The sequence below is a fragment of the Coregonus clupeaformis genome, chromosome 6, assembly GCF_020615455.1.
Source record: "Coregonus clupeaformis isolate EN_2021a chromosome 6, ASM2061545v1, whole genome shotgun sequence".
NCBI classification, from domain to species: Eukaryota; Metazoa; Chordata; class Actinopteri; order Salmoniformes; family Salmonidae; genus Coregonus; species Coregonus clupeaformis.
In genome coordinates this window covers 44852970-44879138 of record NC_059197.1, presented here as the reverse complement: position 1 = coordinate 44879138, position 26169 = coordinate 44852970, and the positions used below count along the sequence as shown (strand labels likewise).

Sequence of the window (26169 nt, the reverse complement as noted above, 5' to 3'; positions counted from 1 at the left end):
ATTTATTTTGTGCGTGCAGCAAACTGTGAGTAGCATTCTTTAGTTACTGGTAAAACTTTATGACCTGGGTTGTCTGTCCTGCAAATACATTTAGTTAGCATTCTCTATGGGATTTTGCATGTACTTGTTAGCATTGCTAACCTTCAGATTACAGAGACTCAGTGGGGTTAGAAAATAGTGCCCCTTGTGTTCAGTACAGGCATTACCGAATATCCTGGTATGGCACAAGGTCGGTACAGCTCCTTTTCGATTTGAGCATAGTTGATTTCACAGTCTGTGAGAGATTTGGAAGCATAGCCATTGGGCTTTCCTTCTTGCAGTAGCACTGCACCTAGTCCATACTTTGACGCGTCCACTTGGAGTCTGAGCTCTTTGTTGGGGTCGTAGTAGGCAAGGATTGGTCCTGGTTCTCTCGTGATGAAGTCTTTCACTTTCTGGAAAGTAATATCATGTTGCTTGTCCCAGAGGAACTCACTGGATTGCTTTAGCAGCTGACACAGTTGCGAACTTGGCTAAGTAGTTGACATGCCAAGCACTGTTTCCAGCTCTGCGCGGTTGTTTGGTAGCTCCATCTCCTTTACGGCTGAGAACTTCTGTGGATCTGGTTTGATCCCATCCACTGTGAGACGATGTCAGAAGTAGCTGACCTCGGAGGCGCCGACTGTGCTCTTCACAGGGCTGAGCTATACTCCTCTCTCGCGGGACCTTTGCAGCATCGTGCTGAGATTTCTGTCATGTCCCTCTGGTTCGACCATAGACGAGGATGTCCACAATCGTCCACAATCGCCTTCGTACATCTCATCGATCTTTCGCTGAAACTCGTCTTGGCCTGAGATAATCCCAAAAGGCAGGCGATGAAACCTGTAGTGTCCAAATGGTGTGTTGAACGTTGTGAGCTTGGATGACTCTTCTGTGAGCTTCATAGCCCAGTAGCCCTATCTGGCATCCATGACACTGAAGTAGTGTGCTCCCGCTAGCTTGTGTGTGATGTCATGTAGCATCGGTAAGAGGTAGTGGGAGCATTTGATAGCCTTGTTCAAGTCTCTGGGGTGGACACATACTCTGAGCTTGCCTGTGCATGGTTTCTCCACCACCCAATCTGTCGGTTCTGTAACCTTGGTGATGATGTCAGACTGCTCCATGCTCTCCAACTCTTTCTTCAGACAGGTTCAGAGAGCAAGAGGAATCTTTCCCGGTGGGTAGACCACTGGGGTTGTGTCTGGGTCAAGGTGAATGGTGCATTCTCCTGGGAATAGTCCTATTCCTGTAAGAACAAGTCTCCACTGGTGCTGTCACTGATAACATTAGCTTGATGATGTCCATGTCTTAACATGCTTTAAGAACCTTATCCCTAACCTTAACCACTAACCCCTAGCCACTTATCTAACATTAGCCACAACAACTTGGAATTCGTAACATGTCATATGTCTGGCAAATTCATAACATATTGTACGAATTGCAATTGGTAACATATTGTACAAATTGCAATTCGTAACATATTTACACCCTTTGTAATTCGTAAAATATAATATGAAATGGATGATGGACATCCACAAATTAATACATACCATACGAAATGTAACATATCAGACTAATTGGAGTCTACCGCATTTACATTTACTATGTTACGTCTACCCATGAGTCCAGGTTGTCTCCACTAGGGTGTCATTAGGCAAATTACGTATACAGGGCTGGGTCCCAATCAGTGGCGGCTGGCCGATAGAGGGCGCTAGGGCGCCGCCCCCTTAAATAAAATTATTTAAAAAAATAAAATAAAAAATAAATAAAAATAATAATAATAATAATAAAAACATCAGTATGTCAATATTTGTGTGTTTGAAATATGGAATGCACACAGTAATATGTGTAAGATATGATAGAAAATCATATTCGCAACCTTTCCTCTGCCTGTCAAACGCCTCGTCAGCTCTGGGCGATACAGAAAGTGCCCCGAGGAGGCGGGTCTACGTAGCAGTTAAGCCAATTGCTAATTTAAGATATGAATGTATGACATAAAATGTAGCCAATCAGCGATCTTAAATCGAATCCAAGGAGGGCGATTATTTTATCGCCCCAAGCTCGCCCCTGATAAAATAAGGACCGGGCTCCAGTGGCGCCATTTTTACTAGACGACAATGGCGAGCGCAAACGTTACTCCTCCAAGACCCAACCCTAACTCGGTGAAATCTCTCCTCCAAGATCCGTTTGAGAGGAGAACTTTGTCAGAGAAAGTTCGGGTGAAAGAGCTGGGCCCAGATCAACCTGACCTCTCAATCAGACAGCAGGCTAGCGAGAAAGGGAAGCAGTATATGCGCGGCTTCTCCCGTAGCTGGTACACCAGGAAGGCTTGGCTAGCTGGGTGCACTGATGCTAATGCTTTATTTTGCTTTCCGTGCTTGCTTTTTAAAACGACGGGGTCAGATTCAGCATGGACAGGTACCGGAGTGAGGGATATGAAGCACCTGTCAGAGAAGGTAAAGAAACATGAGAACACCAGGGCACACATGGACAACTCTGTAAAGCTAGCTGTATTAGGAAGGGTGAACATTGCTACGCAGCTGGATGACGGCCACAGGATTGCGGTGAGGAAACACAATGAGGAGGTGGATAAAAACAGGCACATTCTATCCAAAATTATCGATTGTGTGAAGTTCTGTGGGGCTTTTGAGTTGGCCTTGCGTGGGCACGAGGAGACTGACTCCTCGGACAACCCCGGCATTTTCCGGGGCTTAGTGGATTTTGTTGCCTCCCTCGACAGTGTGCTGGAGGAGCACCTGAAGACAGCTACCGTTTTTAAGGGCACGTCAAAGACGATACAGAACGAGCTGTTGGACTGTATGCTGTCAGTGCTTAAGGATTACATCCTGGAGGAAGTAAAGAGTGCTGATTTTATCGCCATTCAAGCTGACGAGACGACTGACGCTTTCCACCCACTGCCAGTTGGTGCTTGCGATACGCTACATCGATGCTAAAAGTAACGTCCAAGAGCGTTTTCGAGTTCATTTTGATCGAGAACGCAACCGCCGACACCATCGCTACAGCGCTGCTGGAGAGGCTCAGCACCATACTCTCACATGGACAAAAGGCCAAACTTATTGCCCAGGCTTACGACGGAGCAAGTGTGATGAGGGGAGCCACCGGCGGAGTGCAGCGTAAAATAGTGGATGTGTACGAAAATGCGCACTACGTCCACTGCTATGCACATCAGCTGAACCTCATCATGCAGCAGGCTACTTCACGCATCCCCAGGATCGGCACTTTCTTTTCCGACCTTGCAGGATTTTCTGCTTTCTTCTCCAGGTCTCCCAAGCGAACCACCGTGCTTGACGAAGTGGTTGCGCATAGACTCCCAGAGCCTCTACAACACGGTGGAACTTCCACAGTCGCGCTGTAAACACTGTGTACGAGTACAGGGATGACCTCCTAACGTGTTTCCAGACCATCAGAGACTCTGGGAACTTTGATGCCCCGACTGTCAGAGAGGCGGGGGGCTTTGTGAGGATGCTCGAAGACGAGGCTTTCTGTTTTTTCCTGGCACTGTTCCACAAGATCATGCCAAATGTGGACATGCTTTTCAGCCAGCTGCAGAAGAGGAACATCGACCCTGTCTTCATTAAAGCACTTGTCCAGAGGTTCACAGACAGCATGCTAACAATCAGGTAAATAACTATATTTACTATTGGCTGATAAAGATGTTGTTAGAAAGATGAATAGTTCACTTACAACAGTTTAAAAGCCTAAATGTGTCTGGTCATCAAAGTGAGTGATTATCATAGAGCCGTCACAATTATATTTGTTTTAGTATTTTAAAAGGAAAGAGAAGACACAATCAGACGTTGATAATAATGCAGGAAAGTACTACACAGTTTGTAATAATTATTCAGGTGTCCACCAGGTCAATTTCTAGAAGAGGCCTAGTTGTTATTGAAGATTAACTTTATTGCTAAGTGCACAGCAGAACAAAATGATGTTGCATCCCTCTCACAAATGTAATAGAAAAAGGCTTTAAAACGTAATAACATCAGTTAATTATGTACATCACAGGTTAAAAGCAGTTACTAGACATAGTTTGTGTGTATATACACACTATCTGTCTGTCTGTCTGTCTGTCTGTCTATATATATATATATATATATATATATATATATATATATATATATATATATATATAAAAGTCACTGGTTGTGTGTTGAGGGGGAATTACAGTGAGTTAAGAAGTCTGATTGCAAGTTATCAAATTAAACTTTATTTTTTGGACCCAGGGCCTCAATTCCCTCTTTGTGTGGGGACAGCGCATCTGACGAGCAGCAACAGCCCATCAAGCGACGGAGGATGCTGGGACCAGGAGAACAACAGAGGTTGGCTATAGAGGTAAGTTGTGATGTAATTGTCAGTGTTTCCCCCTAGAACTTTTTTCAGGCCTGGTAGTATGTAGCCAAAACCCTGAACAATCAGCACCTTGGTAATCATATACTTGAGTTGGACATAGGCATGTGTCAGTCAGGATCACTTGCATCAAAATAGCTTAATTGCAAATTAAAGCTGATGATGTATCTTTACAGGTATGTGATACCATCCTGAGTCATGCCAAAGAGAGGTTCTCCTTCACCCAGCACCTCATCAGCGCAACACTATTGCACGGAGAGTTGTTCCCACAACACAGTGTGAAGTTCCCCGATACAGCGCTTGAAACAACCGTGGAGGCGTACCCCATGTTGAACAAGGCCAAGCTCAAAACCGAACTGTCCCTCATCTATGAGAACAGTGAGTTCAAGGCTTGTAGTGGTGCAGTGCCCCTGTACCAGTTCTTCATGGAGAACAACCTTCAGAGCACTTTCACAGAGACTGCCAGCCTCCTCAAGATCCTCATCACCACACCCATGACAACTGCTGAGTCAGAAAGGTGCTTCTCTACACTGAAAAGGATCAAGACCTTCCTGAGAAACAGCATGACACAGGATCGCCTGAACGCTCTGGCCATGCTCCCCATGGAGAAGAAACTTGTCAGGGACATTCCTGACTTTAATCAAAGGGTCATTGAGAGGTTTGCCACTCAGAAGGACAGACGGGCAAAATTCCTGTACAAATAAGATGACAGACACACACACACAGAGCAGCTCTGGCCGCATGTTTCTTTGTATATAGTTGACCTTAGCATAAAAAATCCAGTTATATATGGTACTCTAGAAAGTCTTAATAGTGTCTTTGCTAATATTACTGTATATATGTTGTTTTGTATCAATTAATTGTTGCAGTTCTGGAGCACATTAACAATTAGTCACATTTAGTATGATCATAAAATACTGTATGCTATTCTTCCAGTCAAAGGTTTGAGTTCATCCACTTGATATCCATTTCTATATTATACATCCTTTTATACAGTGTAAGATTTCCTATAAACTTTATAATAATTTCATGTTATTGTCCACTTTCCACTCTGTTCTGACAGCATGCCTGTTGCGTTGCCTGTTTACTACCAATGGTGAAAAGTTCACTTTAAATGCAAATGAAAGGCTTGGGTTTGTGTAATATGTTTTTGTGTAAGAATGCCTCAACTTTTTAATATTGGCATTAAATAATTACTGAATGTTTCACTGAGCACTGCTGTCCTGCAGTTTGTGTTAAAATATATCGCGATGGTTATCCAGAGCGACTTACAAATTTGGTAAAGTGATCAAAACAAATTTAGTTGTGCAATACATTTTATAGATAAAACAATAAGTAGCATATTGTTTTTAAACGTGTGCATGTTTTTCTCCTCTGATAAAACAAAAGCTGATTCAAAGGAGGTGTGGCAGATTTCAAAACTCATCCATGGTAGGATAAACGTGAGTATCCTGATGGAAGGTGGCGGTCGCTGAAGGGGGAACAATTCGATTTGCCGACTAACGAATTGACACCATAGAGAATGATAGAGGCCTCTAGTGGCCAAAACGCCATTTGAACATGGGCAGCGCCATTGATGGCTTCCACCATTTTAATGTAGTCAACTAGGTGGGACTTCCAACATCATTGGCTGATCCCTCCTGGTGACCCTGTTGAAGTCATGTCCAACCGGGTCATCAGGAGGGATCAGCCAATTGTGAAGATGAAAATTGACTACTTCAAAATGGAGCTGCCCATGCTGTCACAGACGCCATAATGGCATGGATACAATGATGAGGCCTTGTTCCATCTCTATGATTAACACACTCCTCGACCACTCAACCACTTATCGATTTCAGGTTGACCTTACCACTTCACTTCTAGTTACATGTATAACCCTAATATATCATTGATCATTTTTACCACATTAATTAATTTGATCAGCTATGGTTCATACAGATGTTGTGATTTAGAGTATAGCCTCATATAGATTGAGTGATATCTTATTTAAAATAAAGTATTTTGCTGGCAACATGTGGCTTGTCTGCTTACACTGAGTGTACAAAACATTGGGAACACCTTCCTAATATTGAGTTGCACCCCCACTTTTACCATCACAACAGCCTCAATTCGTCGGGGCATGGACTCTAAGTTGTCGAAAGCGTTCCACAGGGATGCTGGCCCATGTTGACTCCAATGCTTCCCACAGTTGTGCCAAGTTGGCTGGATGTCCTTTGGGTGGTGGACCATTCTTGATATACACGTGAAACTGTTGAGCATGAAAAACCCAGCAGCATTGCAGTTTTTGACACAAACCGGTGCGCCTGGCACCTACTACCATACCCAGTATCGAAGGCACTTAAATATTTTGTCTTGCCCATTCATCCTCTGAATGGCACACATACACAATCCATGTCTCTAAAATCCTTCTTTAACCTGTCAAATTCCTGTTTTGTGTGGTATATTAGCACTAAATGAATATAATGTGCCATAACATGCATGCTCCACAATCACACTAACAATCACACTATTTCCTAGGCTTATATAGACATGTAGACCCCCCTATCATTCATCTAGGGTTCATGGTATATTAGTCATTAGTGCAAAGTATATTCTAGTCTAGTCTATGCAATAGGTGGAATTGTAACCAGCACGTGTATAACTACAACCAGTTAACATGTCAAACATTTCCGAGTTTCCGACTTGCTAACTGTTTGTAGTTGTACATGATACTGCATTAGTTCCGACTAGTACATGAACGCAGCATACCTCACGAGTGCGCTACAGTGATGATGCGATGCTGCGTAGGCTACGTGTGAGTGGGATGCAAGTGGCTTGCAGCCGACATTCTGGTTGCTGGGTGCACGCACGGTAGGGTACTGCGGTAAGGATGCGTCTGCTGACTGGCTTGAATAAGATAAGCAAAGGGACTCACAGAAAAATATGATTTTATTTTTAAAACAGCCTTTGGAATTCGATGCAGGTAGAGGGGACCTTTTCCACCTATAAATGTAATTATAGTAGCCTATATAAACCCTCGTCGGCCGATGCTCATGGAGTCGTGTTCGTGGGAGACGCATAAAAGGATCCTACAGACCGACGCGAGTCAAGTACGACAATTATCAAATGAAGGTTAACGTTAAGCAAACAACACGCAACGGCAATTAGATGTCTGGCAACATTTAGCTCGGAGAATCTGAGTATGATAAGGTAAGAGAAGCAGGCAAGGACGATGATGACGATATTGAGCTGTGGTGACTATTTAACCGCGTCCTTTAAAAATCGATATATAAATATCGATAAATATTGTGACTGTTTTGGGTACCCTGATGATGATTTTACTGTTTGAATAGTCACCTTCCTTATTAAATATTCATACTGGTAGGTAGGCTTTAAAACAATTGCTGCATGTGGAATGGCTGTTTGCGCAGCGTAGCCTATTAACATTGTTTCTGGGCTAATCATACATGCATCACGCATATAGCCTACTGTACCCTATCTACCATGGCCTATATGAATGACATTGTTTGCTTGGTCAATAACCTCCACTTTATAATATATCATGATTATGTGTACTATAACTATACATTTTATGTGAACAAATGTAAGCTCTTTGTGGTTTAAAAATGCGTCTCTCTAAATATAAAATTAAACATGAGCACATAAAATACGAAACATTTGATTGAGCCCCAAAACACCAATCATAGTGGGAAGTTAAGGTTGTGTGAGAGGTTCGCTACATTGAATGGCTGGCATTGTGTGTGAACAATCTCTCTTGTGGGCTCTTGCAGATATTGATTTGTAGCTTTATTTTATTTTGAGAGTCTTTGTACAGTAACATCCTTTACAAAATGAAATGAGGTATTGCATAGTGTTTTCAATGATATATCTCTGATCAAAATAGTTTGTTTGTCATCTAGGTTGTTTATGTAGACTGAATTGGTTTGCATGTCTTACACCCTTTGATAGAAATACTCTGAAGCTGCATATCTGGATGGAGAACAATGTTGACAGCACTGTCACTGAATATTACTCAGAAATACACAGCACATCATTGCTTTGAGTATATATTCTTCAGTCATTGAAGCCTCCTTATTAATGTACATAGAAGTTTGAAGATTACACATTACCTAATATTTTGATACTATCTTAAATCATCTGAAGGCTGCAACAATGATCCAGCAGAACAATAACAACAACTACCCATGCCTGGAGATATCTGGCTCCCCCAGGGAGGTGCTGCAGAAGTGCCAAAAAAGCAATCTTCCCTTCACCAGACGCTTGGAGCTTGGGGACATGCCCTTAGTAAAGGGGTTTCGGGCCTGGGCTGCGTGCTCCAAGAACCGCAGGAGAGCAGCACCTCCCCCCAGGTCCCAAGGAACGTGCCTCAGGCCTGCAGATGTCTACCCAGTGGGACAGTGGGGCAGGCTGGGTTATGGTCTGGGGCTACCGCTGGACTCCAACTATGCCTCCAACCCCAGACAGACAGGCCTGGGGGCACTGGTGACTGTGGCCACATTGAAGGCTTCTGAGGGAGGTGGTCAGACCCAGACACGCTGTCTGTTCCTCAACACGGAGGGTGGAAGGTGCCTCTACTCTACGGGCAGCCCAAGGCCCTGCACGCAAGGTCTGGTCCCTCAGTCCCCCTCCACGCTGGTGGGCAGCTGGCTGAGGGATAAAGTGGGAGGGGTCAGGGACTCCTCCACAGTGGGTAAAATGGAGATGCAGGATATGGGAGGGGCCTCGGGGTCGTATCAGGTCAAATCAAGGTCAACCCGGAGGTGGAGGACATCCTGCAAGCCTGTGGTTCCCATCCAGGGGAGAACACTCCGGAGTAGGGAGGATGCTGGCGAGCACACCCTGGAAGGGAGCCAGGAAAGCAGGGCCAAAGGGGAGTTTCCAACAACTGGTCAGAACACTCAGAGTGGAAAACAAAACAGAGGGAGTACTAGAAGCCCCAAATGCAGTCACGCTCAGACCAAGACCTGCACCCAGTGTCACAGGCAGAGAGGAGGGCAGGGGAGCAGCGGTGGTCAGAGGGAAGCTGCTTCTGTATATGAGCAGGATCAGCCGAGCTGCGGTATGGAGGGGATTAAGGAGGAAGAGGAGGAGAAAGTGCAGGATGGCACTGGTCTCACCTGGTCAAAGCCCTGTGACTCCTGCCAGCCTCCAGACCATGCTGACCCAGAAAACTGCAGCAGTGACGTCGGGGACTGGGGAAAGCCAGACAGCCCACACGCACAGGAGGGGCTGCATCCTGAAACCTCTCTCAACAAGGAGCACTTCCAGGACAAACTATGGGATAAAGACATCCACACTGGAGGCAAAGATGTGGCAAGTGGTATCATGAGATGTGTGGAAGACTTTGATGGCATGGTGGGTGCTGTGATTGGGTTTGTGGATCATATCAAGTCTGCAGAGCGTGATTCAGAGAGGCTAGGGGGGACCAGGGGGATAGCTGAGGGGGAGCTGCCCAACAGGTGGATCGATGTTCAATCCTCAGAGAGACACTGCTGCTCTGAGAGAGGCTGCCTCAAAGCCTGCTCCACTCAACCACCCAGCCCAGCAGGGGGCAGCATTTCTACTGCTACTGATGAGACTGGCTATGGTCAGACAAATCAGGAAACTAAATCAGATAGTCAATACAATAAGCTTTGTGAGAAATGTCTGCCAGAAGAAAAAGATCCTGCGGCAGTGGATAAAGAAGGGTTACAGAAACCTGTACATGGCCTCTGTGAGAAAGAGGGGGAGGAGGGGATCCAGTCAACAGAACCAGAAAATAGGGAGCTCTGTGGGGAGCATGGAGAGGAACTGCCTGAGGTCAGGAGCACAGATGATGAGGCCAGGCTGGTGGGGGGAGACATCACATCCCAGAGAACTGAGCGAGGGCTTCACTGGGCAACGGAGGAACATGAGTCAGAGGAGATGGAAGAGAGGTGTTTTTCAGATTTACCAGCTACCCTGACTGAGGAGGCCGTAGGAGGGTGGAGGGAGGCAGGGACTGGGCAGTTGAATTCCCTTTTACGAGGCTCTGCTGATGCTGGCCCTGCTACCACTGTCACACACTCGCCACCTAATCCGGCCTCCTCAGGAGCCATGGCAACAGGCCTCCCTGCTCCGAATGCGGGGCAGACAGACGCTGGAGGTGGGGCTCTGGTGCCTCTGCTACTGAGCCCAGAGGAGCAGGAGTGGAAGAGGGGCCTGGACGAGAACAAGGTGGCCGCCAACGGGGGGTTCCTGGATGGGGGGCCGGAGGCGGAGGGGGAGGATGACTTTGGGCTTTTCATGCAGGCAGAGGAGCAGCCGCTCTGGGACGACAGCTTCACTGCATCACCCCTAGTGCCTTCTGGGAAAAGTGAGAGTGTTGGTAAGTCCCCAGCCTACTGCACCTCAGAAATGTGTCTGGTGCTCTGTTAAAGACATCCAGACACTACACACACATAACAGAAACGTCTAATACTCCAGTTAGATTATGCAAATGTGACAGAGGCAGCAGTAACAGCAAAACATGAACAAAAAATTGAAAACCTTGAAGACGAGCTCTGATGTGAACAGTAGCGGTAACTCTTTGTTGTGGTTTGCACCATGCAGCAGCCAGGGCATGTAGAGGCGTTGCTCCCGTTACTAATCAGTTAATCTGGTCTGACCTGGATTCTTGAGGGCCCTCTCCTCTCCCAAACGCATGTGAAGGTATTCGTTATTTAAAGCGCTGCCGGGAATGTAGTGCTAGTGCTGTCGGCTTTGGGATGTAAGCCGTGTTAGCCTCAGGACATGGGGCTCCATGTTTAAAGAGACAGAGACCCAGGCAGGCAGCTCCTCCACGATTAGGAGAGACCACGCAGGGTGACAGCCCATCCATCCCAACGTTCCATCCCCATGTAACCTCAAACATCATGCAAAGACAAAACTCCCAATCATTAGTGTCTAATGGTAATAACAAAGGTCTAATCGTTGTTGTCATGATTATGTCATATGTCAGTTAAAGCAGTGGCACTTGCATTGGCTTTTAACCAAGGTGTATAAATCAGGTGTTTAAATATTGACACATTCCACAAAGTTTCAAAAATTGTTGTCAGGTTATAGAAAAAATAACAGGTCAGCTACCAAAACAAAGTACTTTATTTGTTGCCCATTCAGGTCATTTGAATGAGGACAGCATGCAGAATAGCTATCTATTTGGAGAATACACCAGGTCCCTGCACTTTAAGGTCTACTCAGTGCATTGAATACAGATCATATAGAATCAATAGAAACTAGTTAGTGTCTAATGATTCATTTCTGATGCCCTCTTAATGTTGCCATGCAGCACTTGAAAACCATTCCATCGCCAATGAGTCTATCCATTGGACCTCAGGTTGGACAGACAGCTCATTCCAACAATCAGAGGATGCCTGGACAGCCTTCCCAAAGGATACAGCGGGAGAGGGGGAAGACAAAAGAGAACAGTGGTGGCCCACAAATGCTGTGGAGGAGACAAGGGGCAGATTCTCTGCCAAGCAAAATGTGGTAAGCCTTTAAATCTTTCCTCAGAAGTGACTACAAAAGACAAGGAGTTAACTTCTTGCATATTCCTATTTCCTATATCTCCAGGATACATGGTCCATGGGACTGACTGTAAATGATAGACATACACATTTTTTCTTCATCTTTCATTATTTCCATCTTTCAGAACAATGTGTTTGTGGAGGCCTTCCCGTCACTGTCTACTCCCCCATATGATCGTGATGCTGTTCCCACGCTCAGCCAGCTCCTCAGAGGCATCTTGGATCATGAAAGCTCTGCAGAGGATCATGGGTAAGTGGGTCAAGAAACCATAATGATATTTTATTAAAATCCAGCTCAGGGAATGATTTGGAAGTTTGATCCTGTATTAGCAGAAGATCCTACTTATATTTCCTTTCAGCTCGGATGTTAAGTCAGTTAGAAGCATAATCTAGAATTTATACAGTTTTATCATTCATGAAATTGGAATGATAAGGAACATTCTGACATGGTTGTTATATATATATATATATATATATATATATATATATATATATATATATTGCCATCTAGTGGAAGAAATTATGACCTACAAGATAGCACCAGAGATAGCATAAAATGTCACCACCACCCAACAATTACCCTACTGTTTGAACCCATGACCAGAGATAAGCTGCATATCAGACAATATTTCATGCACTGAATCAGTATTGGTTTAATGATAGATTCATAGATTCACAATGATTTAATAGGCTGTGGTGTTATTCATAACTGTGGTGCTTACTTCTTCCATTAATTAACTTTACATATCTGTGTTTGTCTTGTAGCTTACTTGATGGGTTCCATGACCTGAACAAGATGTTTGGCTTGAAATATAAGAAGGCAAATGCTGTTTCCCGTGAACGTCTTCTACGGTCGCTACGTTTAGGCCAGTGTAACACAGTGAGTATTTACATCTGTAGTCAGTGTAATGCACTGTTAAAAGTGATAATAGGCCTACTCTGTTTCATGATATGAGGCTGAAATTATACAGCCTAATCTTATGTTACAGCCTTATGTTAAAAAGCTATACTATCACCATGACAAATGCTACAGCATGTTAGACCAAACTGAAGTGCCTATAATCATTGATGCAGGACCCATAATACATTCTTAGTATGACATGGTCATTTGACTGTTATCTGCACTGGCACTCAGATATCAAGCAAATGATATCATGACTACAGTTAATGTAAATTTAGAAGATGCATCATTTGTTCACCTCTGCAGGAAAATATGACTGGGGAACGAGCAGCAAACTACAGTCCCTCTCTTGGCCTCCCCTCATCCAGTCAGCATGCACAGGCCTGTGGGAAGAGACGCTTATCTTATGTCAACAAGAACATCATGGAATAACCAAAATGTCCACTTTCCCTGACTGTCAACAACACATTTAGCCTTTTTTATGCCTTTCCATGCCAAACCACGGTCTTCATCTCAATGGGGAGAAAAAACTAAACATTTCACAAGATTCAGAACTCTGAGGATGATCTCTCCTTGGGCCGACTGGACCACCTGACTATATGGTGACCCTTAATAATGCCCTGTTTTGCTTTACCTTCGCTGGAATTAGATCAATAGATGCATACCTGTGACAAATTGGATAAAACGAAGCACTAATTATAATTTTTGTCTCAGATATTCCTAAAATATATGCAAATGTTTACATTCTTATTCATCTCATTCTTATGGACTATAGGAAATGTTAAAGTAATTAGTGTTTGTCAGGAGAAGTGGATGTCTATGCCCCTATCCCCCTTCGTTCACTCCCACCCTCTTTCTCACACACACTGACATGGACACAAACAACAAACACACACTATCCCATCATGTGGTCTGGCTCAACCGTGCCGGTAACAACTCTGGAGCAGAATATACTGTAGGTTTAGCAAACATTGGAGCTCACATGGATCACAGCTCCTTTTCTTATTATCTTAGTAAATAATGACCATGTTTACTGAAATGATTACATTTAAATCGGGGTGTTTCTGGCTGTCAGAATTCAGTTGTTTTGTGCTGGCAAAGAGAAAATGTGTTATTTTACCAGTACAAGTTTGTTTTAGATCACAAAAAAGCAATCATGTCATATTAAGATTCTATTTGTTTCTCTCTTGATTTGTTTGTTTGTGGGCAACCCGGGGAAACTCAGTAGGCCTACAGAAAATTGAGTGGATGTTTGTAATTTGTACATAATATGTATTCCTCAAGAAATACAGATTTTCTGAGTTGTTCAAACTGATACAAATAGATTGTCAACTTGTTAATTGATGTAATAAAATGATATGATGATTGCTGTTTTCCATCCTCAACGCTTTTGCTAATGTTTTGATATACTGTATAATTTCTTGAAGTACCTAAACAGTCATCTTATTTGGGTGTTTGACACAATACTCACTATAAACTAAAACAGCAACAAATGGGAGAAAATAGTACGCTACACGTGTCAGTCAATTAGAATGGTCTACAGCGCTACAATAAAGTGTCATGGGTCAAAGGGAAACCACACTGGCATATCAACACTTACAGGTGACATACTTTGAATTAGCACACCATCAGCTGTAACTACTGGCAAGACTGTGGTAAGTAAACCTTCAAGTCATTACCTAAGACTGCTAATGAGGAAAACTGACAGAGCAATATTATTTTCAGTTTATGCCCACTCTATCCTTGTGGCCAAGTATGCCTCCTACTAGAATGACTTCTCCAATATATGATGATGACAGGTAAGGGGCCCAAGGGGAGGTCATTTACCAGTTGCTGGTCTGTGGTCAGGGCCGGATCACCGAACGGGCACACAGGACATGTGCCCCAGGGCCCCTGACCCACTGGAGGAAATTTGCTTTAAAACTGCACAATTTTCTCTCAGCCTCATGGCAAGATGTGAATAATAGCATGAGATGAGCTATAAAACAGAACATGTAAAATAGCAGGAAATTAGCTTTAAAACTGCAAAGTTACCTCTCAGCCTCATGATAAAATGTGTAGAACAGCATTATAAAACTGCCAAATTTTTCTCTCTGCACCATGGCAAAATGTGTCGAAATGCAGGAAGTTAGCTGTTTTCCTAAAAAAAAGGTAGATGCCCCGGGGCCCCAAATGTGGTAGTCCGGGGCTGTCTGTAGTGCTGAATTGGTTAATAGGAAGTTGCTGAGTCAGAGGATCTGTTTTCACCAGATAATGTGGCATTGATTGTGTTATTGTGAAAATATGCGAGTGGCCTTAGATTACCTTTTGGCAAGCTATCAAATAAAGTAAACAGTTTGTTTGCCTAATGTGCACTGTGCACATTGCCCTGCTATAGTTCAGTGCACGGTTGGCAAAAATAAAAACATATCCTAGGAATGCTATTTTCTTCAGCTGCAGCATGTGATACGATGGCTCCCCTAATCACATGTATTAGTTTTACGTAAAAGCTCAAGGCAAGCAATCTCTGTCTGCAATAACAACTATATGAAGCCATTATGGACATATGAAACTAGGAGAGCGAGGCAATATGCTCTAGTTCCCTTTTGGCCCTTTGGCCCACCCCATAGGTCCTCACTTTAGTGTTCACAGATCTGAGACTGACTGGATCATTTAGTCTATATTTTCACCTAGGGATTGTTGGAGACTTTTCCTTATATTTTCCATATCCAGTCTTGTAAATACCAAAGAGAAACAGCTGGGGGAAAGGGTAATGAAGGGGCAGAAAATGAAATGTGTTGTAGCCCACTTCGCTGTTTCTGGATCAGCTCTCGGTCTATTTTCTGGGGCTTATTCAGGTGATTGAAATGTTCACATCGTTGCAGATAGAAATACAACGTAAAAGACTAAGAACATGCTGTAATCATTAGGAACAGTAGGGAGCAGTGTATTCTCAAAATGTTTGTTTGCATAGTTCTAGGCGTTTGAACACACCCCTGTCAAAATTGTAACAGTTGGGTGGAGGACAGCCGAAACTTAACTTGAGGAGACGGAGGCAGGGAAGTAGGCTACAAAGTAACAGTTTGGCGGATGACATTGAAAGCAGAAAAAAGGGGAAATGTCTTCGGGGTACAAATCTTGGATACTGCTTACAGGTTTTATACTGTTCTATGTTGCGTATCTGTTGCTTGGAGCGCTCGTTTTCTCCACCATCGAACGGCCGGTGGAGGACAAACTAAAAAGAGACATACAAGTCCTGAAAGAAGAGTTTCTCAACCAAAGTTGCGTCAATGCAACATCACTTGAAAACTTTTTGGAGAGAGTTTTACAAGCCAACAAATATGGAGTATCTATCCTTCCGAATTCTTCTGCGAGTTCAAATTGGGACTTGGCTTCCTCTTTGTTCTTCGCCAACACTTTAGTAACGACAGTCGGTAAGTAAATAGCCTACACTTGTCTTTGTTAGACCTACATCGTTACCGTTTTGTTTCGACTGATCCGTATAAGACAAATCCATATAGACATTTCTAAACAATTTAAGTGCTAATATTGCAAGATACGCAAGGAAACCCTGATTGGTTACAGATTACAATTACAGTTGTAGCTGGAAATTTTTTGTACTCAGTGACCAAAACATGCCACGCATCAATGGGCCCGTGTGATTTTCAGGTGGCCTTGACTCAGTATCAGTGCGTTAGAAGTCGTTAGAGCAGGGATGAGCAACTTGCGGCCCAAGTTTTGAAGACCCTCGGATCCATTTCCGCTGACTCAGTCAGCGTCTCAATTTACAGTTGCAATCTAGAATAGTAGACTGACTACACTACACAAGGTGCAATTTCGAAATTTGGTTGTGCATCAGCAGTTTTACTCTTGTTATGTCAGTCACTGATAGTCAGTCAATTAGCCCATGTCAGCTAACATTTTAGTTTAACTGCCAGCTATCTAAACTTGTTATCATGGTTGAATTACTGGCCGGGGAGCCCCCATTGATTTTGTAAGTTAGTCTCACTCAGATATCATATTAAACACTGCAAACATTTCTCTCAAGGCTATGACTACATGTGTAGAATTGCAGGAAAGTAACTCTAAAATAGATGAGGAATTATTCTAAACCTGTTTGGATAAATTGCACATAGTGTCATCTTTAATATTTGACTTTCAACATCCTAAATAAACAGTAGTTGATGTGTTGAATCTGTAAACCGTTGTTCCACATACTTTGACTTTTTACCATCTGTGAAAAGTAATCTGACCATGGGTCTTGAAGTGTGTGTACCATATATAGCCTTTATGGTTATAATCTGACCCATCTATGAACATATTCATGAATATATTTTTGTGTACTCTATCCTGTCTGATTATCCATCAGTCTGACATACGGTGCATTCGGGAAGTATTCAGACCCCTCGACTTTTTCCACATTTTGTTACGTTACAGCCTTATTCTAAACTTGATTAAATTGTTTTTTTCCCCTCTTCAATCTACACACAATACCCCATAATGACAAAGCAAAAACAGGTTTTTAGATTATTTTCCACATTTATTAAAAATTGAAAATGGAAATATCACATTTACATAAGTATTCAGACCCTTTACTCAGTACTTTGTTGAAGCACCTTTGGCAGCAATTACAGCCTTGAGTCTTCTTGGGTATGATGCTACAAGCTTGGCACACCTGTATTTGGGGAGTTTCTCCCATTCTTCTTTGCAGATCCTCTCAAGTTCTGTCAGCTTGGATGGGGAGTGTCGCTGCACAGCTATCTTCAGGTCTCTCCAGAGATGTTCGATCGGGTTCAAGTCCGGGCTCTGGCTGGGCCACTCAAGGACATTCAGAGACTTGTCCCGAAGCCACTCCTGCATTGTCTTGGCTGTGTTCTTAGGGTCGTTGTCCTGTTGGAAGGTGAACCTTCGCCCCAGTCTGAGGTCCTGAGCGCTCTGGAGCAGGTTTTCATCAAGGATCTCTCTGTACTTTGCTCTGTTCATCTTTCCCTTGATCCTGACTAGTCTCTCAGTCCCTGCAGCTGAAAAACATCCCCACAGCATGATGCTGCCACCACCATGCTTCACCGTAGGGATGGTGTCAGGTTTCCTCCAGACGTGACACTTGGCATTCAGGCCAAAGAGTTCAATCTTGGTTTCATCAGACCAGAGAATCTTGTTTCTCATTGTCTGAGAGACCTTTAGGTGCCATTTGGCAAACTCCAAGTGGGCTGTCGTGCCTTTTACTGAGAAGCGGCTTCCGTCTGGCCACTCTACCATAAAGGCCTGATTGGTGGAGTGCTGCAGAGATGGTTGTCCTTCTGGAAGGTTCTTCCATTTTCACAGAGGAACTCTGGAACTCTGTCATTGACCATCGGGTTCTTGGTCACCTCCCTGACCAAGGCCCTTCTCCCCTGATTGCTCAGTTTGGCCCGGCGGCCATCTCTAGGAAGAGTTTTGGTGGTTCTAAACTTTTTCCATTTAAGAATGATGGAGGCCACTGTGTTCTTGGGGACCTTCAGTGCTGCAGAAATGTTTTGATACCTTTCCCCTGATCTGTGCCTCGACACAATCCTGTCTTGGAGCTATACGGACAATTCCTTCGACCTCATGGCTTGGTTTTTGCTCTGACATGAACTGTCAAATGTGGGACCTTATATAGACAGGTGTGTGCCTTTCCAATGTCCAATCAATTTAATATACCACAGGTAGACTCCAATCAAGTTGTAGAAACATCTCATAGCAAAGGGTCTGAATACTTATGTAAATACTTTTATTTTTTATACATTTGCAAAAAAATCTAAAAACCTGTTTTTGCTTTGTCATAATGGGGTATTGTGTGTAGATTGATGAATATTTTATTAAATTCATTTTAGAATAAGGCTGTAATGTAACAAAATGTGGAAAAAGTCAAGGGGTCTGAATATTTTATGAATGCACTGTACATATGCACACCATAAACAAAGAAATAATCTGACCACTAAGGACTTCATAAAATCATTTTGATTGATTTGATTGATTGAAAGTGCTGTATAGCATCATGGTGTGTGTAGGTGGAATGGGAGCCGTGTAACTGTAGCACACCATTTATTATGGAAACCCCTAAGCGGTGATTATTAGGAAGAGAGTGTGTATAGTTGAGAAAAACAAAGAGAGGAAGGAAGAGAGAGACAGTGTGAGAGAGATGATGTTCCTGGCCACAATTGTATCCTATTTGTTGCTCCGCTCCTCTCTCTCTCCCTCTACCTCTCTTAGTCTCTTCCTCCTAGGTCAGTGAAAGCGAGGGAAGTGACGTGGAGAGTCAGGGCTTAGCAGCAGAAGGCAGGGAGGAAGAGGAGTTGGAGATGATAGGAGGCCCAGCCTGGGCCTAAAGTGACAGTGGCAGGGGTTTTGGAGTTGTTTTTAAAAGTGGTAGGAGTCTGTTAAACATTTTTCAGATCTGGTGTTTAACACCAACCTGTCTGCCACCACATCCAATTCACTGAATTGTTGTCAAAGTAGGCTACTATTTCTACATTTTTGTCAAGCCTAGTCTGTATTAAATTTTATTGAGAGAGGTTATCTACATTTTGAAATATTCTCAGAATAGTTGTTTGCATTGTTACAGAGGTAAGAGTATTTTTCAATACAATAGCCTACTTTGTGTGGGTGCATTTAGATTATTTTCTCTGAATCTTTCTCGATCTAATACTTGCATTTACTGAATTGTTGTCAAAGTGCTATTTTTACATTTTGTGCCACTTTGTAGGATGGGGCAATGCTTCAAGAAGTTTCATGACATGTTGTAGGCTAAATGCAAACACTCAAGTGACAGTGTGACATGAATTTATCCTACAAATCTTATAGGGAAATTGTGTATTTTATAAAATAGTCTCTGACCAGTTTTTGTATCTTCTCTCTTTATCTCTATCTAATACTTGTTGCATTCACTGAATTGTTGTCAAATTAAGCTACTATTTTTACATTTTGTGTCAGGCCTGGTCTGTACTAAATCTTATTGAGGTAATAGTCTCTGAATAGATGTTTGCATTTTTACATGGTTACATAAGTAAGAATAGTTGTCAATCAAATAACCTACTTTGTATGTTACATTATTTAATTTTTTTATCGGATGGTCACATTTTGGATTTTTTAAATATATATATTTTGATGTAAATCATATTTATAAGTATAATATATTATACTTGGTACATTCCATTTTGAGTGAGTAAATGTCATAACTCTGCCTGTGTGGCATGCACGGGGGATATGATCACTTGTGTAACCAGAGGGGCCTCATTTAACGCAGTTAATTCATCAGGCTTATGCCATGTTTCAGTCAGGCCAATCACATCAAGTTTACGATCAGTGATTAGTTAATTGACTATGACTGCATTGCAAGTGAGAGATCTAACATTTAAGTAGTCCTATTTTGAGATGTGAGGTATTATCACAATCTCTTTCAATAATGACAGGAATGGACTACACTTACTGTGCTAGAGGCAGACTCTACTAAGCTGGAAGGCTGGCTAACAGCCTGCTGCCTGGCCTGCACCCTATCTCATTGTGGGGCTAGAGGAGTTAGAGCCCTGTCTATGTTGATAGATAAGATGAGAGCACCCCTCCAGCTAGGATGGACACTCGCCCTGTTTGTGGGTGAGTCCAGTGGTTTTAAAGTACTTGAGTAAAAATTCTTAAGTCGTTTTTTAGGGTATTTGTACTTTACTTTACTATTTATAATTTTGACAACTTTTACTTCACTACATTCCTAAAGAAAATAATGTAATTTTTACTCCATACATTTTCCCTGACACCCAAAAGTACTTGTTACATTTTGAATGCTTAGCAGGACAGGAAAATTGTCCAATTCACACACTTATCAAGAGAACATCCCTGATCATCCCTACTGCCTCTGATCTTGTGGACTCACTAAACACCAATGCTTCGTTTGTAAATTATGTCTGAGTGTTGGAGTGTGCCCCTGGCTCTCGCTCTCTCGCTCTCTCTCTCTCTCATATATAAATAAATACAAATACTCTTTCTCTCCCCCCCAGGATATGGGCACACTACGCCCCTGTCGGACACAGGCAAAGCCTTCTCCATCTTCTACGCCCTGCTGGGAGTGCCCTTCACCATGCTGGTGCTCACCGCCTGTGTCCAGAGGCTCATGCACCTGGTGACCTACGGACCCATCGGTATGTGCCGCCAGAGGATCGGCCTGGACCCTCTCGCCGCCACTGCCATCCACTTTGCCATCCTGCTGCTGCTGGTGGTGCTGGGCTTCTTCGTGGTACCCGCCGTGGTGTTCAGCCACATCGAGGACACCTGGTCCTTCCTGGACGCCATATACTTCTGCTTCATCACACTGTGTACCATCGGCCTGGGTGACTATGTGCCTGGCGAGAAGCCCGGACAGAAGTTCAGATCGCTCTATAAGATCTCTGTGATGGGTGAGTCATAAACTAGTCTGAGTGTGTTTGATAAAAGGACGTGGCACACTGACACGGCTCATAACACAGCTCAGACTGATGTCATACATTCGGTGATACTCATTACCCAGTCATTCATGATGTCGAGTTAGAATAGTTTCCCCCTTTGAATAAAAAACAAGGAAATAATATTGTGAACAGTGACGGAATGATTGGGTGGAGTTTGCATCAATGTTTTAAGCAGAGGGATGTGCATAGGAAGAAGTGGACTTGACAGTTTTGACCGTGTGCAGACACTTGAGTGAAGTGGGAAATGCTCGGCCAAACACCACCTCTCATTAGAGAAGCCAGTGTGAGACATCCTGTCCAGCACTGAGATAGTTAGGCCCTCTGGTGAAATATGGTGCTGTGTCTCTGTGAAACCGCAGAAACTTTCACACCTCGGATGTGAGAAATGGCGCCTCCTGAGTGCTCCTCCTCCCCTCAAGTATTGCACTCCAGTCAAAAGGATCCATAACGTTTGTTTTAGTTTTTAAATGTGCTTATTGTAAGATATTTGAAGATGAGAGGACAGGACACCTCTGCTGTACATTGTGCTAAATGTCTAGACTTCTTGTAGGCCTTAATGTCAGAAGATATTAGTCAGAAAGATGACTCGGGATGACTTTACCGATAACCTGGTTCAGCCGATGAAAGAAAATGGATGCATTCCTTATCCCTGTATTGACCCTAGATATGTAATTCTGATACTGCTAATATGCAATACGGTTGATCATTTGAGTATATTTGTACATTTGTAGAAGTCTGAGGAGGCCCCCTTGTGGTTTTCAGGAGGAAACGGTGTCGCTCCACTGCCCCATCCATGTATCTCACAATGTCTGTGATTGTTTGGTATACTGGATGGGTGAATTTTAATTGGTCTTCTTGTTTTGGGAAGAGTGCATTGTGTGGTGTGATTGCTCTCAACTTAAGGGCATGTGGCAGTAGGGAGTCAAGGATACCATACCACACCACCATCTACCCCACTTGTACTTGGAGGGATTTCATATTGTCACATGACATATTGTCATATGACATTTTATCAGAGTCATGCTCTTAGTTTTTAAGGTATAATTGAATTACTGGAATTACCATTTTATTATCTCTCAAAATAACCTGACTGTTTAGAGCCTAGGGGTGTTTGTTGTACTCTGCGGTCATTGTGGTGGCTGGCTCTGTGGCGTTGTCTCAGGGTCCACACTGTGCTTCAATGCGCAACTTGTTGTCTTGTTTTAGGGCCCTGTGTTTTGGTTGATCATGTCACATGACCTGGATTTGAACTTTTATTTCAAGCTTGTTCATCACACTTTTCCGTTTTTTTCTTTTCATGTCATATGGTCCAGCACCATCCTCAGACAATTGCGAAATGTTTTTGTCATTCTCATTAAAGTTTCAAATCTAGGTGATGTGACATGATCAACCAAAACACAGGGCCCTAACTATGTAGGCCAGATCCCCCAGATTATTAACCTGATTGGTTGTTCTCGTTTCCTCGTAGGATTAGCAACTACTGGAAAATAGGTTGTTTTGCTCATATCGGAATACCCTTTTCCTATCAAAAAAGACCCCACAACATGGTATGAAAGAATTTAAGTCACAAGGGAGGTGTAAGTCTACTCTGCTTATTGACCTGCACTGAAACAACTGTTGAAACAAATGAACCATGAAATGGCATAAAAGCATAACTGTATTGTGAGGAACCCTGTTGAATAGTTGGCCTTCTTGTCCAGCAGGAATACACCACGAGCACAACAGTGTGGTGAGTTTGTGCTTTTGTGAGACAAGTGGCCATGTCCATGTATAATGTTTCTTCCCACAGCGTATGCTTGCTCATGGAGCTGATGTTGAAAATTAATGTTGTGCTCTCTGCCCTCTGCAGTGTACCTGTTTGTAGGGCTGATGATGATGTACTTGGTCCTACGTGCCTTCCACCGGATGGCCGACCTGCATGGCCTGACTTCTTTCTTCCAGCTCCCCCACTGTGACGAGGATATAGAGGAGGACAAGGAGCCCATCATCGAGGCCGGCCCTGAGGACCAGCATGAGGCAGAGGCCTCGGCCAAGCCCCTGGATCCGGCCTCCCAGACCTCCTATAACACCATCAACCGATAAGGACTCACTCCACTCTGACCCGTTCTCCTTTACATCAGTCAGGTCAAACAGCTAAACAACTGTCACTGTTTTACAGCAACACAGGGATGAGTTTAAAACCAGACCCTACATAGGCACCAAAGACTATCTTTACTGCTGTGAGGCAACTCACGGCTCAGGTCAGACCTTCCTGCTACGACAGCTCAACTAAACCAAAAACTCTACAGATGCACCATTGCACCCAGTTGACACTTGGCAAGGGTTGTTCGTCAAGGTGGGAAAAGGTTGTTGTTCCATAACCCGCAGAGAACACTTCTGGTTGGGACTGATTCTGATTATTTATAACTTTTTTGTTGTTGTTTCAGACCAAAAAATATATACGTTTATCATATACCGATATTTTCTTGTGGATGTATTTTAATGTACCCTTTTGTGGTTTTAGGTCAGGGTTGATCAAGGAAGGTCATATAGAAATATCTGATATTTCAAAACTAAACAATCTCATTATAGTAGCCATCTTTGAAAGAGTTTGTTGCCACTCCCCAGTAACTATGTGAAAAAGCCATTGCTTGAGACTTTGTCTTGAGTCATATGATGGAGCACATTCCCAGGACTAGCATGGGCCTTCCCAACTTCGTTTGGCTTTGTTTTTGCCTGTGGTGTAACATGATCAAGTGTTTCAAATAAATTATAAGTATATCATCTGACGGATAACAAATTTAGGGAACAAAAGGATTGAAAATAAAAACCAAGTATCTGTGTTCTGATGTGTAGTTGTCAATTGTTCAACTTTAGGAAGTGTCATTCCTGTCATTGTGAAAACTGTGACAGAGTATGTACTTTAGCATGTATGAAATTTGTCAGTTGCTACATACATTGATAATGTAATAACTGCCAATAATGTAATAACTTTTGCATTTATAATGTAATAAATGCTGCTAATGTAATAAATTGCTAATAATGTTTATAACGCTAATAATGTTTTTGTGCATAATGTAATAATTATTACATTATGCGTTGATTATTACATTATGAAGTGGGTAACTTATGAATGTAATAATTTTAGCCAATGTAATAACAAAATGACTCGTGTTTGTTCATGCATATCAAGTGTCATGCTTCAGTAATAGTGGACTACACACCACACCACAGAATCCTTATTTGATATTACTAAGGGAATGTAATTGGACAGTATATTAAACCAGTGGACTAATGTTGGAGGGCCCATACTCATGTTTCCCAGCAGAAATAAATGGGGAGATCATGTCATTTTAATTACAACACACTTAGATATGACAACAGTTTGGGACTGTTATTATCTGTAATATCTACGAGACTAGAACACACAGTGCATTCGGAAAGTATTCAGACCCCTTCTCCTTTTCCACATTTTGTTGCGTTACAGCCTTATTCTAAAATTGAAAAAAAACAATCAAATTCATCAGTCTACACACAATACCACATAATGACAAAGCGAAAACAGGTTTTTAGACATTTATGCAAATAAAAACAGCAATACCTTATTTACATAAGGATTCAGACCCTTTGCTATGAGACTCGAAATTGAGCTCAGGTGCATCCTGTTTCCATTGATCACCATGAAAAACAAGATTCTCTTGTCTGATGAAACCAAGATTGAACTCTTTGGCCTTAATGCCAAGCGTCACGTCTGGAGGAAACCTGGCACCATCCCAACGGTGAAGCATGGTGGTAGCAGCATCATGCTGTGGGGATGTTTTTCAGCGGCAGGGACTGGGAGACTAGTCAGGATCAAGGTAAAGATGAACGGAGCAAAGTATAGAGAGATCCTTGATGAAAACCTGCTCCAGAGCACTTAGGACCTCAGACTGGGGTGAAGGTTCACTTTCCAACAGGAGCACGACCCTAAGCACACAGCCAAGACAACGCAGGAGTGGCTTCGGGACAATTCTCTGAATGTCCTAGAGTTGCCCAGCCAGAGCCGGACTTGAACCCGATCGAACATCTCTGGAGAGACCTGAAAATAGCTGTGCAGCGACGCTCCCCATCCAAGCTGACAGAGCTTGAGAGGATCTGCAGAGAAAAATGGGAGAAATGCCCCAAATACAGTTGCGCCAAGTGTATATATATATATATATATATATATATATATATATATTTGTACACATTTCAAAAACTGTTTTTGTTTTGTCATTATGGGGTATTGTGTGTAGATTGGTGAGGGGAAAAACAAACAATTTAATCCATTTTAGAATAAGGCTGTAACGTAAGAAAATGTGGAAAAAGTCAAGGGGTCTGAATACTTTCCGAATGCACTGTGTGTAAAATAGAGCCAAGAAGGCAACTTTGTATTAAAATATGTATTGTACTAGTTGACCTGAAAGGTAACACTTCCATATGTGAGGCTCATAAGAGGACTGTAGAGGCAGATAATTGAAAGTAGTGGAAAAAACACTGATTTTGGCCTTGGACCGATAGGTTAAGGGTGAGTGAGAGGAGTGAATGTCTGACATTACATTTACATTTTAGTCATTTAGCAGACGCTCTTATCCAGAGCGACTTATAGTTAGTGAGTGCATACAGATATGTCCTTTAGCCAGCTCCCATAGCATCGATAAAATTCAGATGTAGTTTCTGTTGGCACTAAAATCACTCCATTCCATATCTCCCCTAGCCATATGGTACATGGCTAGGAACAGGAAAGCGGAGTTGGATCAGCAGGAAGTGATGCAATACCAGGCTACACCAACCACCTGCTAGCACTCTGTTTCCCTGGGGCTGCTTCTCAAGTCCTCAGCCTGCTATTTGCAGTGTGTGTGTGTGTGTGCGTGTGCGTGTGCATGAGTGCGTGTGTGTGTGTTTGTCTGTGGTGTGTGTCTGTGTG

At 43.0% G+C, this 26169-nt stretch overlaps 2 protein-coding genes across 4 annotated transcripts; both read left to right on the top strand.

Moving 5' to 3' along the window:
- Positions 1-7209: 7209 nt before the first annotated feature.
- Positions 7210-14183, top strand: LOC121567418. 3 transcript variants are annotated; one of them, XM_041877444.1, is made up of 6 exons: positions 7210-7575; positions 8530-10732; positions 11672-11871; positions 12035-12159; positions 12675-12789; positions 13117-14183. In XM_041877444.1, the coding sequence occupies exons 2-6, from the start codon at positions 8539-8541 to the stop codon at positions 13240-13242; spliced, it is 2760 nt and encodes a 919-aa protein (XP_041733378.1). In that variant the 5' UTR covers positions 7210-7575; positions 8530-8538; the 3' UTR covers positions 13243-14183. The 3 variants fall into 3 exon arrangements, with proteins under 3 accessions (XP_041733378.1, XP_041733379.1, XP_041733377.1); XM_041877445.1 differs by having other exon boundaries at positions 8335-10732; positions 11720-11871; XM_041877443.1 differs by having other exon boundaries at positions 8335-10732.
- Positions 14184-15348: 1165 nt separating this feature from the next.
- LOC121567417 (potassium channel subfamily K member 6-like) lies at positions 15349-24410 on the top strand. The gene is made up of 3 exons (XM_041877442.2): positions 15349-16223; positions 20802-21197; positions 23095-24410. Exons 1-3 carry the CDS (start codon positions 15908-15910, stop codon positions 23325-23327), a joined length of 945 nt encoding a protein of 314 aa, XP_041733376.1. The 5' UTR covers positions 15349-15907; the 3' UTR covers positions 23328-24410.
- Positions 24411-26169: the final 1759 nt, after the last annotated feature.